Raw genomic sequence first — 20253 nt, 5'->3', positions numbered from 1 at the left:
GAAACTTCCAAAGTGCTATTAAGGTCCCAGTCCTTGTGCAATTTGGAACTGGAACTCCTGAGATGCTGTAAAGCAGGCACAAGCTGAGGGAGGCTTGAGGAAAATGTTACTTTGTCAATTGATCCAAAACAAGCAACAAAAGAATCACAGTCCAGACACTGTTCAGAAAAGGCTCAACACAGTAACTTTCTTATATAAATTAACTCCCATGCTAGTAAAGAAAAATGCAATAATTAATAGCTTTAAAGGAAATAATCAATATTTAGAAAATAGATCATTGTTGTCAGGGGAGACATTTAAAGCATGTGGCTTTCTTTTAGCAAATAAGAGAGGGGTTTTTTGGTTACTAAATATTTAATCAGAACAGATAAAAAAATCTCTGCAAAATCTCCTTCAAGCCACTAGAGGATGAGTACTTCTCCATCAAAATAAATAGTTGAGCTGTAATGTAGCTTATCTAAGCCACACTAATAAGCTATTAAGCTGGTAATACAATTCAAATCCTAGCAAGTGTAAATGAGGGAGACAGCTTGAATCCTTATTGAATACTAAGATTATTAATTTGTTTATGGAAACCTGACTATAAAATTATTTAAACTATGCACATTGGAACATTAATATGCATAAAAAGAACTAGCATTTCAAAAATTGCTAATTAGGTAAGCATAATATCCTCTGTTGTAAGGTTAAGTATTTCCATATGAAAGTAATGTAAACATTGTTTATATATTCTGTAAAAAACTAAGAAAACTGTGATGAAGGTATGAACAACCTGACTCAGAGCACTGTGTTATGTCCTGCTTGGTCAGCTGCATTGATTGACTAGCTTATTTTTCAAGTTGTTATTTTCTGCAAATACCAGGCTACTCCACCAACAGAATTCATTGTCTAGTGTAGCTGTCAGTCCTGAAACCATATTTTCCAATGCTTATCTAAAATGTCTTACTCCTAAAAATCCTCAGATATAGACCAGAATTATCAAACCCTTTGGGGGGTACAGGAACAACTGGAAATAGGGTCACTACATAAGTGACTGTTCAGCCATCCTCTTTGTTAGGGAAGATCAGTCAGCAGCTCAGCACAATTAGCATGAGACAGGAGCAGAGCTTGAGCAGAAAGATGGGTCACGTTGGAGAGGAGAACATCCAGATTGTCTGGTTTTGATGATTTGTTCTATAAAATTTTTAGAGAACTGGCCAAAGCTTGTTATTAACAAGTATCCTCGACAGCCTGTGCAGAAAGGTGAAGTCCTATGAGACTGCAAAAGGACAAAGCTTATTGAGGAGGAGGACAGACAGAAATACAGCCCTGCTGCTTTACCAGCAAATCCCAGAGCAACCTGGGATATATACAAGTTATTTCAGAGCACTGGGAAGATAACAGGGAGACAAGCAGCAGCCTCTGTGGACTTATCAAGAACAAATCCTGTCAAATGTAAATGGAGTCGGTTGGAGCGGAGCGGTCATCGCAGCGCCCGGGCCGCAGCCGGCGCGGAGGCAGCAGAGGGAGCCGGAGCGGCACCGAACGCGCTGCAGGAGGGGAACGGGGCTGGGGGCATGGAGGAGCACGGACAGGACTTAGGAACGGGGCTGGGGGCATGGAGGAGCACGGACAGGATTTAGGAACGGGGCTGGGGGCATGGAGGAGCACGGACAGGATTTAGGAACGGGGCTGGGGGATGGAGGGGCACGGACAGGACTTAGGAACGGGGCTGGGGGCATGGAGGGGCACGGACAGGATTTAGGTACGGGGCTGGGGGCATGGAGGAGCACGGACAGGATTTAGGAACGGGGCTGGGGGCATGGAGGGGCACGGACAGGATTTAGGAACGGGGCTGGGGGCATGGAGGAGCACGGACAGGATTTAGGAACGGGGCTGGGGGGGAAACAGCCCCTGAGGAACGGGGCTGGGGGGATGAAGGAGCACGGACAGAATGCAGGGACAGAATATCATGGTCAAGCTGCTTGAGACCCTGCCGAATTTTCAGTTCAGTTAGCATCACCAGTTACTTCTGCTCGTAATAGAGCTTTTGGCCATACGTTAAGTGTGAAAGTTAACGAAAATTGTAGCCAGGAATCCTCCTGTACCCTGCGATGGCGATGTGAGAAGTTGTTAGTTACGAGAAATTCAAATACTTCACTTTTGCAGAAGCAAATGAATAGAAGGCCAAAGAACAGGGGTTATCTATCTGCTCTCTGTTAGCTGATTTACAGATCTTGTACCTTAGTTCTAGTAAGAGATAGTAGAAAATTCCCCAGAAGACTGGTAAAATAAAAATCGATTTTTAAAAGTCAGCCGTAGGTAATCCCACTTGAGAAAACAGGTTCTTTGCAGAACGGGAATTGATAGGATTAGTGTTTATGCTTTTCATCCGACCCTGCTTCGGTCTCAACAGAACTTTAAAGTAATCATCTGCGAATTTCACTTGTGAAACAGTAAACAAGCAGCAAACGGTGAGCTGATCTTACGTAGGACTGTCCCTTCCCGGCTGTCTGCCTGAGCGGAGCTGCGCTCGGTCCCGCGGGGCTCCTCTGCCCCGTCACTGGCACCGGCCGCGCGGGCGGGAGGCCCGGCAGCCGCGGAGCGCCCCTCGGGCACTTCAGTAACGCGCTGCTCCCGTTTCACGCCAGCGGCCGGGGCGCAGCGCCGCTCCCCGTGCTCCGGCAGCTCGGCACAGCCCGGCCGCCGCCCCGCCCGGGGGATGGGGCTGGTGCTCAGCCTGGCCCGGCGGGTCGCTGCAGCTCCAGCCCCGACACCAGTCCCGGCCCCGGCGCCGCTGTCCCGGCCCGGCCGCGCCCCCTCAGCCCGTCCAGCCGGGCCCGCGCGCTGAGGGCGGGCGGCGCCCCCTGGCGGTCACGCGGCGGCGCGGCAGCGGCTCCGCCCCGGCCCGGCCCCGCCCGCCCGTTGCCCGGGGAACGCGGGCCGGGAGCAGCAGGGCGGCCGCTGCCTCCATCCCTCCATCCCTCCTTCCCTCCTTCCTTCCTTCCCTCCCTGCCGCCGCCAGCAGCGGAGCGGCGCCCGCACCCGCACGCCCCGCCGCCATGCCCCGAGCCTCCCCGCTCCTGCTGCTGCTGCTGCTCGCCCTGGCCGAGCGCCGCGCCTGCCTTCCCGCGCCGGCCAGCGCCGCGCCCCCCGGCCGGGACCCCTGCCTCAGCCAGCCCTGCCGCAACAACGGCACCTGCTCGCCGCTGCCGCCGCCCCGCCGCCTCCAGCTGATCCTGCCCCAGCCCCCGGTCGGCTACAGCTGCACCTGCCCCCCGGGGGTCACCGGCGACTCCTGCCAGGTAAGGGACGCGCCTCAGCGCCGCCCGCCCGCCGCGCGTCCTTGTGCCCGTCCCTGCCCTTGGGTGTCCCCGCGCTCTGCGGGGACAGAGCCAATGTTCCCCCCGCTCCCGCCTCACCCCTGCCCCGCTCCGCATCCCGCCCTTCCCGCTGCCCTGCGCCGGCCCTGCCGCCCTGGCCGGTCCCGGTCCCTGGCGGGCGGTGTCGCGTCCCCCCCGCGCCGCTCGGCCGCTCCCCCCGCCGGCTCCGTTCCCGGCCGCCGCGGGCACCCGGGGCTGCGGCGGTCCCGGCTCTTCCCGGGCTTCCTCAGGGGCTGCCGGCCCTGCGGGCTGCGAGCCGCGACCACGGGCGGCCGATGGAGCGGCTTGGGGCTGGCTCCGGGCTCGGTCGGGGTGCGGGAGGATGGGGCTGAGCTCAGCCGGTGCCTGCCAGGTTAATGTCTGTACTTCAGCCCCCCCGCCGCCCAGACCTCGCAGGTTATTTAACACTGACTTACTGGAAGGTGAAAAGGATGGTCCTTGGAAGCGGATGATCCATTGCATTGAATGCTAGTCCTTAAATCGTGTCTCCAGTAGTCATTTTCATAGGCTAGGAGTGCTCGCTCCCACGTTTCGGGTGCCTTTTGAATTGATCTTGAATTCTGAAAGATTGGAATGCTCAAAGTAGGGATAATGATCTAAAATACAGAGAAGCAGTAAGCAATATCTTTCTAATGTGCTTGGTCATATTGGGACCTAAGTTAATATAATATTTGAATTTAATTATTGTAACATGAAATAGTACTTTTTCTTTTTTTTTTTCTTTTGTCTCTAGTCAATTAAGGATCTTTGCTATCATGTTAAGAAATTCGCAAACACTCAATTTTGTCTATTTCCAGAAAAGGAAAAGCAGGTGCAGGTACACAGAGGTTTGTTTCGTGCATGTGTATATGCTAGGGTACTTTCTGTGACAGTGGTGTACAAAAGGCTCTGTGGATTGATGACCATTTGTCAGTGCTCTTGCTTGTAAGTGCATTTGACATAGAAGCAAATGACTTTAAGTAATTTCAGTCAGCGTTTTAGTCTTTATTTTCTTGTTTCTTTGTCATGTTGTATCTGAACCATACTGCTGAATAGATAAAAGAGATAATGCGTTTACTGAAGACTTAATGTGTAGTGGAGTGTAAGAGTCATTGTAAAGCAGGAGCGCTATGCACAGAGTTCTCTGCTTCCCTTGAAATGCCTCAGCTGGTTCAATGTAACAATGAAAGTGAAAATATTTACACTAATGAGATTCTGTAAAATCAGAGAGATGAAAGTGGATTAAATAGATTTCTCTTTGGCTATTTTAGATCTTGTCTTAGGAGTTTACTGTTTCTGTCTCTACAAGGAGAGGAAGAGAGCGCTGTGTGTTTGCTTCTGCACGTTGCTGTTAGACTTAAGTGTCTGAGATCGATGACTGAAAGATTAATGACCCTTTTGAAGACCTAGTAAAATGTAACACTTGCTGCCATCACACCTCTTGTGAAGTGTTGTGCCTGGGGATCTGGGTTTAATTGTTTTTCTAATAAAAGACATAGGCAATGTTTTCAGAGCAGTTATGCATTCTATTAACTAATAACAGGAGGCTCATGGTGTTACACATTTTGTTTCTTTTTATAAAACAGTGAGTAATGACCCCTGCAAGGAATACTGATAAAGAAACGAGTGCCACTTCTAGCTATCACATCAGCAGTAGAATTGTGGATACCAGGTAGTTCTGGAAAGTTAATATGGTTTTGAAATGTAACTTTAACTGGAGACCAGGCAGGGTTTTTTAAAGGTGTAATATAAACACAGTACACCCATGTTTGAGGTTTTGCTCATTTTATCAAAATAGGGAATAAATAAATGTTGTATAAATGCCTTGAGTTGCTCTGTCATTCAGATACCTCAGAGATGTATCAGGTCTCATTCAGATACCTTAACAGATGCCTAATGGCTTAAACTGCCACAAAGAAAGGTCATGTTTTCTAATTCAGTGACAGCAAATAACTATAATGATTTAAAAATAACTGTAAGGATTTTTTTTTGTCATGTGCCATTACAGGTTATGAGAAAACTATTGGCTAAATCAGGGTGGTATCACTGGGATATATCTAGATATGGGGTTTTGTCTTAATGCTGCAGTTACCGAACAGTTGGACTCACAGAAGGAAATGCCAGGAAGGAAAGAAAGAATAAGAATTATTGTCCTTAAATACTCAGATCATGGAAAGTAAGTTTGGATTTTTGGAATTTATGATAGAGCTGGAGTTCTTTGGGAACTCCAGCTTCCCTAAAAAGACAGAATTACTTTCATGTTGCTTCTTGTAGTGAAGGCAGCATTTCAATGATTCTGCTCAGATGTGTCAAGATTTTAGAATGAAGACAAAATGTTCTCAATGTGCCTGTGAGTCAGCTGGGCATGGTGAAGTTGATAATGCAGAAAGATTGCTGAGAGTCAAACCTGGAGACTGCACATCAATTTTACCCCTGAAGATTTTACTGTAACTGGTTTTGATGCATCTGTGGATGCTAGTGCTGGTATGGGAAAAGAATAAAACTGACATCACATGAGATACTTCTAAAAGTCTAGAGCTTTCTTATCACCAAGTGCTGTATTTTACTGGGGCAAGCCAATTCCATGATTTCATGTTATAATTGCTTTAGTGACTCATTATTTATTTAACAACAGAAATTACAGGTCCTTCTAGTGCATCCATCCCATGAATTATGCATTTGTATATAGCTCACATTATTTATGGTTTGAATATACTTTGCTTTGCAAACTTCAGGTTTTTTTATTATAGGTTGTCTGCTCCCCCTTTGTGGGACATTGCTCTAATTTACCTCCATTTGTTTTCATGGTTCTGAATTTTTTTCCCCACTTCTCTTTACAAGACTTCTAGTCTGTAAGGGAGACATAGAATTATTGTGTTGAAGTATCTTAAACTTTGGTCTTGGTGAGCAAGGAAATCACATGTATTCCCAAGGAAATTGTACAAAAATTATAGTGAATTCAACTGCCTTTTTTCTGTGGGAATTTGAAATTGACCATTTCTCAGGTTTACACTGAGAGAATTTGATGAAATAAACTGAAATGAACAGATACTAAAGTTCCATTAACTTTATAATCCCTAAATTTTTATTTGTGTTTTACTTTTAAAAACAATCTTTATTTTTAAATGACTAAGGTAATCACTAGTCTGTTATGTTTAATGATGTATAGAACCAATAACGTTTTTCTTGACCCAGAAAGTTGTATGTAAAAATTAATCTTTCTTAGTGCCTCATGAAATCATTTTAGAGACATAAGGCACAAAGTAAGTAGATAGGAAATGAAAAACCTTCATGATCAACTTGAGAATTTGCTTAAAGATACAGAAATGAAACTTAGCTAATTGCATTGAGTTGCATGATATTTATTTGATCCCATGCTAGTGCTAATTTTGTTAAAAGGCTATCACATGAAGAAATATTAAATTATTAATGTATTTTAAAATACTGTCATACATACTTTTAGTCGCTTGTCTTGCTTGTATTTTTAATTTAATTTTTTCCCCCTGTCTTTTGGTTGATAATTTTCTCACGTTCTTTTTACTTTGCTGCTTTTTAATATATTTTTAGTTATTTTATAGATTGTCAGTAATGAAAACTAGAAAACAAGTAGTGTCCAAGCATACTGAAGCAGCAGTCTGACTTTGCAGCAGCTCTCTTCCATCCAGTCTGATTAGTGATGACTGACTGTTCCACTTCTGACCGTGGCGTGGAAGCCACTGGTGCAGGGCATTTTTGAGATAGTATTCAAGTTACTCTTTTAGTAGCAAAGAGATCCCTTTGGTCTTGGGGATGATTTGTTGTGTTTACTCTACTGGTTGTATTTCCACACCTAGAACAGAAAATATTTTTTAGACATAACTGTGGACATTTTATTTATAATGGAATTCGAGAAGGATACAGCCTGAGTTTAAAAAAGTCAAGGAAGGAACTGATATTATAAAAACTGGACAATAGATTACATTTTAAATTTTGTTCTTATAGTTATTTTTAGAATTTTTAAAGTTATTTTTTATTTCCCTCCTGAATTTCTGCCTGATTGTTCTTCTTCATTCCCTCCCTTTTGTTTTGTACTTTTGAATGCCACATGAATTTATTCTCGTCTTTGATCATAGTATTTGAATGTTTGTAGACTTTAGTGCAGGGATTTCAGGATTTTTTGTCCTTTGACCTCTGCTTTTGTATTTTTTTCTTGTGTTGGGTTTTTGCTTCTTTTTTCTTTGAATTTTTTTTTGTCTCAGTAGATTTCTAGTAATCTGTTTAGTGCTGGATGCAGAAATCCAGACTTAACAATCTGCTGCAGGAAGAAGGGTTGTTGTTTCTTGGCTCACTGGTCTAATACTTCAGCATGAGCAGTGTGAATTTCATTGGCCAGGTTATTTCAGGTTGCACTGGACAGTGCTGTGTAAAAGGACATCCTTTAATCTAACTGCTAAATCACCTTGGTGTCAGTATCCTGATTAATTCCTCACATGATCCTGTTTTCTATTAAGCGCTGACATCCCTTGTGAACAGTCTCTGGTCCTTAAATTAATAATGAATTCTCTAATATATTTAAAATGCTATTTTTCCCATTCTCTACTCATTAATGAAGGGTATATACTTAGATTATGTGGTTATTGTGACTCAAATGTTTTGTGATGTGACCACTGTGTTTGCTCTTTTACCTTTAATAATGGTAACATGTAGAGTTAGCAAATGCCTCGAATTTTCTTTTTTTATTTGTACATCTTCTTTTTTTGTTTGTCTTTAGCCTGAGTTCTGAGGTACCATGTTGTTTCCTGCTTACTAGCTCTGCTCACTCTTGCAGTACTTTCAGGAAGCAGAATTTAAATATTTGCACTGATGAATATACTAGGTAGGAGAAGAGGCTGTGAGAGCTCAGTTGGTTTTACTTGGAGGCCACAAAGGGAGATCCAAGCGCCCTTCTCAGCCACATAATGGGTGGTCATGGAGAACAGGAGCAAGAATTTTCCCAGATGTAATCAGTAAAAGGAGAGGGGACACCACACACGCTATAGTAGGGGAAGTCCCAGAAATCTAAGGAAAAAATTCCTTGCAATGATGGTGGTCAAACACTGGAATAGGCATTTAGAACAGTTGTAGGACCTTCATCCTTGGAGATTCTGGGCTTGAGTGCCCAAAACCCCAAGCACTGTGACCTGAGCAGGGCTTGGAGCAGAGAACTCCCTCAGGGTCCTTCCAGTCTAAACCAGTCTGTATGTACACACCCCTGTATTTTTTTTCTCTCCATTAGATTTTGCATTTGCCTATTAGTCTTGTCCTGTTCCTGCCTCCCTTTTGCTGGAAATCTGAATTATTTCCCTGTTGTTATATTTGTTTATCAAGTTTAGACTGTACCTGGATGCTGACAAACTTCTTGCCATGCAAGCAGGCAATGTCACTGTTAGATATCTGAAAAATGAATTCCAGGACACTTAGTTTACATCTCCTTTAGTCAGAAATGACCATATTCACATTGCACAGTCATTGCTGAGGTTTTTTTCAATTTACAGTTGTGTGTCACATGGAACTTATGGGTGTAATTTGTTTTCTGTGAGTTCCTGTGGTCTGCACGTGCAGTGCTGTTCAGGCACCTCATGAGCTCTGATCCCCAGGGTGGCAGTGGAGCTGGTGAAGTTCTGCAGTGTGGCAATGTGTGGCATATAAATAAATAAATAAATAAATAAATAAATAAATTGGAGAACTAGTTTCTTCACCCAATTTATTTTAGTTGTTAGAACATCTGGTTTCTCTGAGTGTAGTAGAAATGTATTTCCAGTCAGAAATTTAAGCTTTTAAAATTAACATCTTGCCTTGAAGCATATAATGTGAAAATATCTAAGAGACTACTCAGCAGTTTCCTAAGCAGTCAATAAAAAGTTGTGCTGTGATTTTTGCTATGGGATCTAAACAAATTTATTGTAAATATCTGTAGAATAAAACTGGAATGATGTAATAACCCTAACTATCTAAGTTATATGAGAGGTTTTTATTTAGGTATCATCTATGCACTGATCTTTGGAATCTTTGTATTGTCTTTTCCAATAGCTCAAAAGGCTCTCTTTAAATTTATTAAAATAGTTCATTTTAAAGGCTAGTCAGGTCATTACATTTAGTGCAAGCTATTAAGTTCTGAAAAATTCTATCATATAAATGAAAGTTTCATGTATTGCTTTCAATACAATAATTTTTTTATGATTAAAGATTGCAAAAAGCTGGATCAGGTGTAAAATAATAGAATAATAGTAGACGATATGCTATGCTAAGGTGCTTCAGCTTTTCACATGTTGTATTTTATTGCAGTTTATGCTCTTTGATCCAAGAGAATCTGTTTGCAATCATATCTGCTTAAAAACCATCATTGTTTTACTTTCCTTTGAAATAGTCTAACTTGATGTTGTCATGTGTATATTATGTAGCTCTGGAACTCATCTTTAGTGGAGCAGGTTCCCAGTGGAAGAGGAGTTGAACGCCTTGGTTCAGTGTTACAGGAGTAGCAGTAATTTCAGTAATTTCAGAAGTGGCATTTCGCAGGATCTTGGTTGATCATGGGGTCATGAGTCTAGAAATCTTAGAAGATGATTAATTAAAATTAAAATTCTGTTTTAATAGGCAGATATGGGTCTGCTGAAAACAGTGTCCACTTGACCACAAACATATATTTGTTGGTTTTTGGTTTTGCGGTTGCTTTTGGTGTTCTCACGGCTCACTCTGTACTTGTTAAATATCAAACTCCCATGATATTTTGTGTTACATTTGTGATCCAGTTAATCCCACATCTTAATTGAGTGGTAAAAAATAATTCTGCTAGTTTTCATTTTCTGTCTTTCAATGTAATTGCATTCCCCTGTTGTATTTTTTCCCTTTAAAAAATGAGTTATTACACTCTTCCCTCTGTGTGCATTTAGTGGATATTTTTCTTTTTGCAGTGCCCTTTCTGAACTGAGTAAGTCAGTTAATGATATTCCTGTTTGTTGGTTAATCTAAAAAAGGTTTAGTGCAATGCTAAATCCCATTTTTATGTATGCTGAGAGGTTACCTGTTCTCTTGACAACTGCACTAGAAGAAAGGCTTCAATAATATTAAATTTTTTTTATATACTTTTGGTTGATGTGGTCAGCTGAGCTCAGCAGCCTGCCTAGTGGTATGGTGATCCCCAAATTTCCAGTGCACCAGCATCAGTTGAAAGCACATTTTTTGGCAAAAGTAGGGCTAATTGTGTTAAAATTTCTTAGTGTCATTTAAGTCAAAATCTGAAGGTAAAAACAGTTTATTGTGTGCATTTGACACTGTAGAGCACTGTTAATTAAGAATCTTGTATTGTTTTTTAAGGAAAAGAAGTAGTTTATTCAGCTTTGTGTTTCTGTATAGTTTTTCCAATTTATACATTACTGGAATGATGTAAAATCCAAAATAAACATTCTCTGGAGCAAAAATATTCATTTTTCAATATGAATTCACAAAACATAAATTGTAATTGTGTTATTAGAAAAAAAATCTTGAACTGTGATTCAGTTGTAATTTTCCAACAGTTTTGTAACAAGAGAAAGGTACATCAAAATAAACATTGAGAAAATAATGTTTGCTTGATCAGAAAACTCTTTAATTTTTCCATTGGCTGAGTGTAATCTCTTACAAAGAAGCACTCAGGCACTCAAAAGCTGATTTGTGTGCTGCATATGGATCCTATTTGAGCTAAGCAGTACATATCACTGCCCTATATTATTTTTCAAGTTGACCTTCGTATGCTTTACTATAATACAGGCTGTGACAATTATAATGTATTTTTAATATTATATTCTGGTGTAAACCCTGAAAAAGTAGCTGTAAATTCTATAGAAAGGTCTGGAATTGATACGTAGTGGCTAGGAATGGGGATATCAGGATTTGGTGCTTGCAATTCTCACTGCCTTGCTGAGTCACACTGGGCAAAAACTCATAGAACCTTCTTACTTCCATTTCTCCTCTGTAAATTCAGTTAATCCTGGGTTTTCAAAAGGTTAATTTGTGAATAAATATAAAGGCTCTAAGACTGCTGAGTGAGAAGTACTTTATAAGGAAGCATAGTATTGAAATGCCAGATTCTGAATTACACATCAGTGATCCTATCAGGATATATTTAAATTCTAATGAAAAAAACCTTCTTATTAAAGAAAAAAAATCAACCACTTGGACTATTTTTATATCTGGCAAATATTCAGTCTAGCAGTTTACAGATGAATTTGGTTTCATGATGTTCTTTCCCACTGGAAACAGGGCAATATATCAATGACCAGTGTTTCAAAGACTTCTGTAGCAAAGGTGTTTGTGAACAAGGTGCTCTTGAATAAGTAAGAACAGAATTCCAATTGACAGTGAAAGTAGGGTTGTTTTACTGAGATAAGATCACTGACTGTTAATGATTTTGAGAACTTTGTTGTACCTCATGTATTAGTTGCAACAGCAGCTGTATTGTCAGTTTGAGAAGACTTTGGGGTAGCTGTAGGAACAATAGCTATAAAGAAAGTAACAAGATAGGGTTCCTATTCTTTCCAGCGAGCCTCTCTTTCAGGCCAGGTAGCCCTTATCTGGTCCTTTGTGCTGCATCTAATAAAGCTGAAGCTTGTTCACACAAGTGTACAAGAGGAGGAATAACTTCACTCAACCATGCCTATTCTGAATAAATAAATAAAGTCTGATTCTTTGGGAGGAATATCCATAAGTTTTGGTGGGTGTATGTGGTAGAATCTTCACTGAACCTGAGTGCTCAATATGCAATTTAAAGGTGTGCAGATAAAGTCACAAGAGAGCAAAATGTTGTTCCCTCCTATGAACAAATAGTGCTTGGTTCCCTGAAATCACATTGGGGTGACTTTATTTACAAGATAGAGAAGGCAGAAAGAGAGCACCCCGAGAAAGATCAGTAGTAGATATGGAAAGATTTGTATAATGTGGGATGGACGACATGTTCACTTTTACACAAACAGGAAGAGTCCAAAGGTAATCTTGTGACAAGGACAATCCCTTAAAAAACCAGTAACAGTGAGGCAGTTAAATTCTTTTGGGCTTCAGCTATTAATTAAATCATGTGGCCAAGGAATATAAATGGACAATTTTTTGTAATTTTCCAGACTTGGTATGTTGCTTTGATCTCCCTTTGAAATATTTATTGGTTGTGTTTGTCCATAAGGACAGTAGCTATCACCAAGAACCACAATGACAATTCTTCAGTTTCTTATTCAGCCTTAATGATTTGTGCATTCAATTCAGCAAATCTTTAAAAATTAATGCAAAATTTATTTTTATTTTTGCTTTAAAGGTGATGTATGGTTTCTTCTGCTGAAGAAATTAAGCAAATTGTGAAATACCTTTATCAAAATCAAATTAGTGAATGAATTTCTGTAATGGCGAGCCAAAACAAATTTTTTAGGTTTCTTACACACCTAGCAGTCTATTAATAACTTGTGATTAACTATATACTTGTACTTCTATTGTAATCTAACTTTCAGGCAAATGTAACCGTTTTCAGACAAACTGAACATTAAAGAAAGAAGAGGCTATGTAAAAGTCTAATAATAGTTTATGAGCTAAATGCATTTTGTGTTGAGATTTCTAATTTTGCTGTCTGGTCACAAGAGAGTTTTCTGGCATTTATTGTGATTATGGAACACCAAGGTTGTGTTCTGGTATGTGGGGATCTGAGAGACTTTCTCATTTGAGAATGTCTTTGAATTTCAGGGAGTTGGGTTACATGAGGTTTACTGACATGGGCAGGGTCTGTAAGATCAGATACTTGATTAATTCTTTTTAAGGCTACAGTGTACTGTGTGATGATGGCATATGTGACAACTGAAGAAAATGGTGTTGAGTCCCCTGGGAAATTAACATGTTTAATTGAAGGAAGGACAAATTGACTTAATTTACATGACTGTAATAGATTCTAATGTTAAAATTTGCCTAATTATTGCCTTTTAAAAGTAATGGAAAGGTACCGAGTTGATGTTACAGAAATTCTGGTTAATCTTTCTGAGGATTTGTGGGGACCTGGCTTGTACAGAGGATTTTAAAAATATGGAACATCTTTAGAAGGGTGCTTGGGACTTGACTGTGATATCACTTAAAGCTGATGTAAACTCATAGTAATTTTTTTGTCTATGAAAATATTAACTGTAAGTTTAGAAATTGTTATTTCAGTAACCATTTGAGCTTTAGTTTCTTGGAATGTACCAAAGAAATTCTCTAAGGTGAAAGAACGCAGGAACAAGGTCAGCTGTGCTGTTTGATTCCAAAGCACCTTTCTCCCCAGTTAAACATCTTCCCCTGCAATCATCAAATGTCATAATTTTATTTTCTGCAGGTGAGTGAGAAAGGATGGATCATTAGTTACAGTGATTCTACCTTTTCACAAAGGCCTGCTTAAGAACAGCAGGATAGATCTGTCGTTAGTTTGCTCTCTGATTGTCAAGTCCTGCTGGTTGCAGTTCGTAGCAAACCAGGGTATGGTCCAAACCTTGCTGGTTTTCATTTAGGAACATGGAGGCTTTTCTGTTAATGTAACATATTTGTGAGTGATTTAACCATGTTTTATGTTTACATGAGACATAATGTAAATCATCATACTAATCAATTGAAGGATACTCTGGAATGACAGCTGTGCTAACAAACCTTAGTATGTGACACACAGCAAATGCAAATGTAGCATCTTAGTTATTTTTGCATGATGTATGTGCTTTTCACTTTGTAATGAGTTCTGCAGCATCTTCCAGGTTCAGATTTCTAGTTCTGAGGACATTTTTCTTTTCCAAGATACATTTGCATCCAGCTGCGTTCTGTATTCTCAGATTTCCTAAGCTCCTTGCCTACGGTGTGGAAGTTCACCCCACTTGGAGGTGGGGCCTTTCCTGCCAGCAGCTATTGAGTTGTGAGAGCTGCTGGCTGGCAGAGGCTTCTGGCAGTGAGCAGGGCCGTTCTGTGAAGTCTTGAGAACTTCAAGTTACCCTGGCACTCTTATGGTTTTGAAATCCTCCTCTCTGATTCGGAGAGTGGGGCTGCAGCTGAGGGCTTCAAGGGGCAGCATTCCCTGATCTTGGAGCAGAACATTAGTGCTGCAGTAGGGAGGCAAAGTGTCTGTCCGAAACACATCTGTGATTTGGCCTCCTCTGATCAGAGGTGCCAGCACAAAACTCATTTTAATCAATGAATTGTCATTTTCTGATAACCCCTATGTTCAGCTAGAAGTTTCTATCACTTGTGGTTGTCTGGAGAGAAAAGTTTCTGAGTATTTAATGGTGTATATTGATTTATATGCTAACCTTGCTATTACCTGATCCAATTTTGGAGATAACTGTAAAACTGTTGAGTGCCAGTTGCTGATCTGCGCAGTTTATTTTTCTCAGTCTCTTTAAAACAACAGAGATGAGGTTTTCTGTTTTTCAAGGGAATTGTAAAGGTGTAAGGTTGATTGCTGATCAAGCTGAGCTGATGAAACTGGTATCCCTCATTTTGGAAGAATTTGCTTTCTTTCTAAAGACAATCATGTCAACCCAGAGGGAACCAAAGTGTATGTAGGGATGTTCCAAGTGCAGAAACTAATTTACAGTCATTCTACTGCAATTATGGATGAGTAGAATAATAAGTCATTCATAGTCCCTTTAAACCTCATGGAGTAAGTGGGATGAAGATGAGTATGGCGCAAACACATAATACTGTGTTTGCATTTCTTTAGTTAAGACATGAAATACAGGAAGCTTTGGGGGAAAAAAAAAGGACAAAAGTTAAACTTTATGAATGAATTTTAAGCTTGTATAACAGATAAGCTGAAATATTTGCTGTAAATATTCATCATAGAATGAGGAAATCAATACATTCAGGCTTAATGACAAAGCACTTGTGTCTGTGCTCTGGAGTCTGACAGTTATAGAAGCTTTGATTTCATGTACAGAATCTGCTCTGAGCAAGGGAAGTTTGCATTGCTGTGGATGGTTTGGAAAGGGAGAGCTGGGCTGGGGCCCTGCTCTGGCATCCACTCCCACAGCAGTGCTGCTCCTGAGCACAAAGCTGCCCTTGCCTTTGACTTTCACAGGGTGAGGAATACTTTTGAGGATGCTAGCTAGATGAGTAAATATATACTTCAAACGGCCATTAGAAGGCAATCTATTTGAAATATTCTCTAGGTATGTTTTTCTGGTTTTCCTCTACCTTTATCAGAATAACATCTGTTCGATTCCCAGTTTGTTTGATGCTTTGGCATCTGTTCTCTGCAGTTGCAGGAATGTAATTTCTGTAGCTTCTGGTGCTGTCTTTTAACTGTGAGTTGCATAAATAAAGTTAGCTGCCAAAAATAGTTTTTATTTTCTTCTTAGACAAAGAGGATTTAGATGCTGAAAAAGTCTGATAGCTTATTTTCTTGCTTGACTTGCATTTCAATGGCATTGTGGGATTTGCCTTTTAATACTGACAGTTCTTTAGGTATAACTAAAAGGATAGTTGGTTTGAATTTTCTGTGTCTCAGCCAGGTGAATTCACATAATATATCAGAGAATTTGACTGCTGGCCTTTCCTCTAGCACCTGCCTGTATTCCAGGTCTGAATAAATGTATTAATGATGCTGCATAGTGTTCCAGGTGTCCTTAGCACTCTCACAGGTATGAAAGGATTATGAAATTTTCTGGTCCTATTATAATACTATATACCATTGTTCATGCGGATACAGCAACACACATTATTTTTAGCCATCTGTATGGATTTTTGAATTTTGCTTCTTTGAAGGCCAGCATTCTCCTTTAATACAGAAACAGACATAGTTAGATATCTGCCATAGGATTTCACATGAATAGAAATATTAAGAACTAATTTTTGGCATTACGGTATGAATTGGGATATACAAGAAGCAGATAATTTAGAGAAAAAAATAGTTAGTTTTCGTTGCTGATGAGTTTCCAAATATAATAATATTTATTCTCATTACCTTTTTTTTTGTAGCAAATCTGATTTGCGTTTCCATAGTGAATTCTAGAGAATTAACTAGAGTGATCCAGTTAGTTTTCACTAACTCCTATTAAACGAATTATGGACTTATAGGTAAAATATTTTTGCTCAGCAGCAATAACCTCAGCAGTGACTTTCCAGATAGAAAAAATCCCTACATATTAGTTCTGAAAAATTTAGTGATACTTGCTCAATGTTTGACAAATTTAGTAGATTTCCCTGTTTCTGAATATCTTCTTAACCATGACTTTCACTTATGACTTTCACTTATGACTTTCACTTATGGACATTAAGTAATACTGTTATTTTAGAATGTATTTAGGCCTTTAGCCTTTTTAGATCTCATTTCTGCTTTGGTCAATAACTAATGTGGAGGTCATGTGCCTTTTTGCTGTCATATTGCATAGTCATCTACATCAGCTTGGAAGTGTGAGTGGATTGCATCTCTTATTGCAGATTGAGCAGAGGAATCTTCTAGAAGTTTCTCTAAAATTCCTTTTTGTGAAATGTGTTGGGGGTCAGTCTTTGTAATTCTTCACAGCTGATGATTTTTGATTTTATTTGTAAGATTGAATTTCTGAGGGACTAAGTCCTTCAATGAGTTTTTCCAGTTGTAATTACAATTTCACAATTGTTTTACTGTTCCTGTTTATTCTGGAAGCATGTTTCTGGAGCAAGTAGATGGCTCCTACCACCAAGCTAGCTGAGAATGGGAATTGTATTTGAAAATCCTGTGAAGCACAGAGGCATCATTCTGAACAAATTTGTTTTCAAGATTTTACTATGAAATTAAAAATGCTTTCTGGAAAATCAGATGACAAAAGAACTCTTAATAGTGCTGCAATTCATCTTCCTGTTTTGTTTCAACTAACTAGACCAGATAGCAACTTTCTTATTTTTCTACACTTGTGATAACTCAGTGCAGATTGATAGTGTAAGTAAAATCTGAGATTCCATTTTTGTATGGGTTTTGGAATATATTTAGAATAATCTATTGCTGAAGCTGTGTAACAATAACTTCTTTCTAGCAACATTTAAAATAATCATCTACCGTGATGCATTTGAGCTTAGCAGTTGAATTGGACTCCCATCATTTATATACATGCAGATATACTGCGTGGTGTGGCAAGTGTGGTTTAATTTTTTCACAGTGGATTGTGATGCTGCTGACAGTCTTCAAGAAGCTCATTTCTCAGGTACTCTGAAATGGCTTGAATAGAGCAGTGCAGCTCAGAGGCCTTGCTCTGAAACCTTGAATCATTTGCTATGCTGTATAGATGTGGTAAGCACAGTTTGTTCTAGGTGCCCTTGGGTTTTGTGCTTTTTAAAATTTTTTTAAAATGTTTTCATTGTGTATTGCTATAGGGTCAGTTCTATGTTGGATTCTGTGTGAAGATAAAATATTTGGTATGATTCAAGATGAATGAAGAAAGAAAGAAATAAGAATCTGTTTTGCAGGCATATTAAAATTCCTAATTAAAGACTGTTTCATTGCACTCAGCTGATTGTGCATTGGATCAATAGACTGCAATAGGGATTAATATCTGCAAGACCACATTATTGGTCAATTCAGATAAAATAATTCTGGCTACAAATAATTAATAGATGTAAGAAAAAAATCCTGTCCTCACCCTGCTTATTCTTCCTTGTCTTCTGCCTGATCTGTTAACATTGTTGTTTTTTGATCTAAAGGTTTGGAAATGTGATGTTGCAAGGCTTGATTTATAATCTGCCCCTAGAAATTTTCTCACAATTTTCTTCAGGATCAAAAGTTTCTGTATGTCTATAATGTTGGAATAAGATATACTCACATTTCACTTTGGAAATCTCTTGATCATATAAGAAAAATAAAGATCTTCAGACTACAAAATGGACTCTGTATTTTTCATTCCAAATATTGCAAACTTTCTTGTAGAATTTAACAATATGGTGACCTTTTAGAGCTTATAGAGGTCTTCTTCAGAGCTGATAGGTACTGTAGCTTTTTACCTGCTGATACTAATTTACTTTCCTTATTGTCCCTATCAGATTTATTCTAGAAGTGTTTTAGTAATAAATCTCCAGCAATCTGGTGATTTTGGTGCTATGTTTAGTTGTGCCAAAGTCTTAATTTTGTATCCCTTTGTATTTAGGCCTTCATTTTGTCCCCCTTTTATTTTTCCTTTTACCAGTTTACCTTGTTACAGGACATTATTCTGGTGAATTACTTGTTTAGTTTGTCTTAATTTCTGTAGAGTGGTTCTGAATCCCTGAAAGTGTTCCTTTGTGTGGACTACAACCTTATGGAATTCTCAGTAATGGTTAAAACTCCTCTTATTATGATGAAACATTTTTACTCAGTAGTAATAAGCACACCAAATACAAATTCTATTTTTCACTTTATTGTAGGGTTTTTGTTTGTGCATCTGTGACAGTGCAAAGGTCTGCTTTCTTCTCCTAACTTCCTCCTTCCCTTGTACAATTTGAGGAAGTTCTGTACAGAAGAACTGAAGGCTGAAACTGTAGTGGAACAGTTTTGGACAAAATCTTTCTCCTGCTAGTAGTCACTTTCCATTATCTGTTATTGGGGAAATAGCATACTCCACATGGAAGAAAGCTCCAGGGTACTGATGAGGATCATGTGGAGTCACCTACATTTGTCTGCGTAGAGCTGAGCTTTATTTAGAATGGTTAATGCTGATCAGGAGCTAACAAAGCTCCTGACTCCCTGCCAGCTCCATGCACAATTACCCTGGTCCCTGGAGTGTGGTGCTGAGGCACTGCAGCTGACTGGTAATGCAGCATCATGCCACAATTAACCCTGCTGAGCCAGCTCCAATGTTTTCCCCATCTGTAGTCTGCTTATTTTCCACCCTAAAAAATCTGCTAACAACTGAAAGCCGAATGTAGTCATCAAATTGTCCACATGGAATTCTATTGTTTTATGTGAATAAAATGAGCCAGTTCTGATTTTGTGTCTTAGAATTTTCACAGAATGCTCTTTACTAATTACAGTAACCTACAGATGCAGAAATCTTTTCCTGCTCATTTTTCCCTGGCTGCCAGGTCAGCTCTCTATTAATGCTGATGCACATCCAGCTTTCTCCCAGCTGTTTGCCTACAAATTGCAAATCAATATTTGATCGTCAGCCAATTGCCTTTTCTGGACTTGGTTGAAGTGAAGAATTTTTTCTTTTACAAACAATATATGTATAAATAATCATTTATTTACAAGTAATAATTGACATTTCTTGGAAGTAAGAAATTGTGTTTATTGTTTGTAATAATGGCTGTTTCTCCTTGCTACTCTGGCTCCCATGCAAAGACAGCCTTCTGTAACTTGGTCTGATGGAGAGAATGAGCCTTCTCCAGGAGACTCTCCCCACAGGAAAGTGTGCATTGTCTGAAAGAAGCCAGGCTTGGTGCATGTTGGCTCTAACAGCTTCATGGTTGGTGCATCAGAGACACGCTGTCTGTGCTCTTATCTCCATTCCTCTGCAATTTAAATTCAGGTGTCTGGGTTGCTGAAGGACAAAATCACAAAATAGTTCATCTGAAAAAAGGAACTATCATATAGATTCACAAAGTTTATCCTTCCATCTGTTTTTCAAACAATGAGAAATACCTCATAACTTTTAAACAAAATATGCAAAATTTAGGAACCAGAATATGTATATGTAAGATGTAACTATTTAGACAAAGAACTTTGCATAATGGGTTGGCATTTTTAACAAAATGTTTTGAACTTGATGTAATAGCTGCAGTAATAAAAAAAATATTCCAGTAGTTATCAGAATGTCATCTAGACGTCATCTCTTCTTTAGGAAAGCATATGAAATCTAAAAGTCAAAAATCCAATTCAGCACATTTTTAAAATCAGGTGTTTTGAAAACCGTAGAGTTTTGCAATTGATGTGTTTTGGTTTATACACCAGTCACTGTCAGGTCCTTTAACTGTTTCCCCTTGG

The 20253-nt window shown here is 39.6% G+C and overlaps 1 protein-coding gene across 1 annotated transcript in view; it reads left to right on the top strand.

Annotated features, from left to right (window-relative positions):
* The first annotated feature begins 2921 nt into the window (after positions 1-2921).
* DNER (delta/notch like EGF repeat containing) overlaps positions 2922-20253 on the top strand; it is a 108606-nt gene continuing 91274 nt past the window's right edge. The window contains exon 1 of the mRNA XM_036388931.2: positions 2922-3284. Within this exon, the coding sequence (XP_036244824.1) occupies positions 3042-3284 (243 nt within the window). The 5' untranslated portion in view covers positions 2922-3041. The remainder of the gene's footprint in view (positions 3285-20253) is intronic.

Source organism: Molothrus ater, chromosome 10, assembly GCF_012460135.2.
Source record: "Molothrus ater isolate BHLD 08-10-18 breed brown headed cowbird chromosome 10, BPBGC_Mater_1.1, whole genome shotgun sequence".
Taxonomy (NCBI): Eukaryota; Metazoa; Chordata; class Aves; order Passeriformes; family Icteridae; genus Molothrus; species Molothrus ater.
This window is presented reverse-complemented; position numbering and strand designations above follow the sequence as displayed.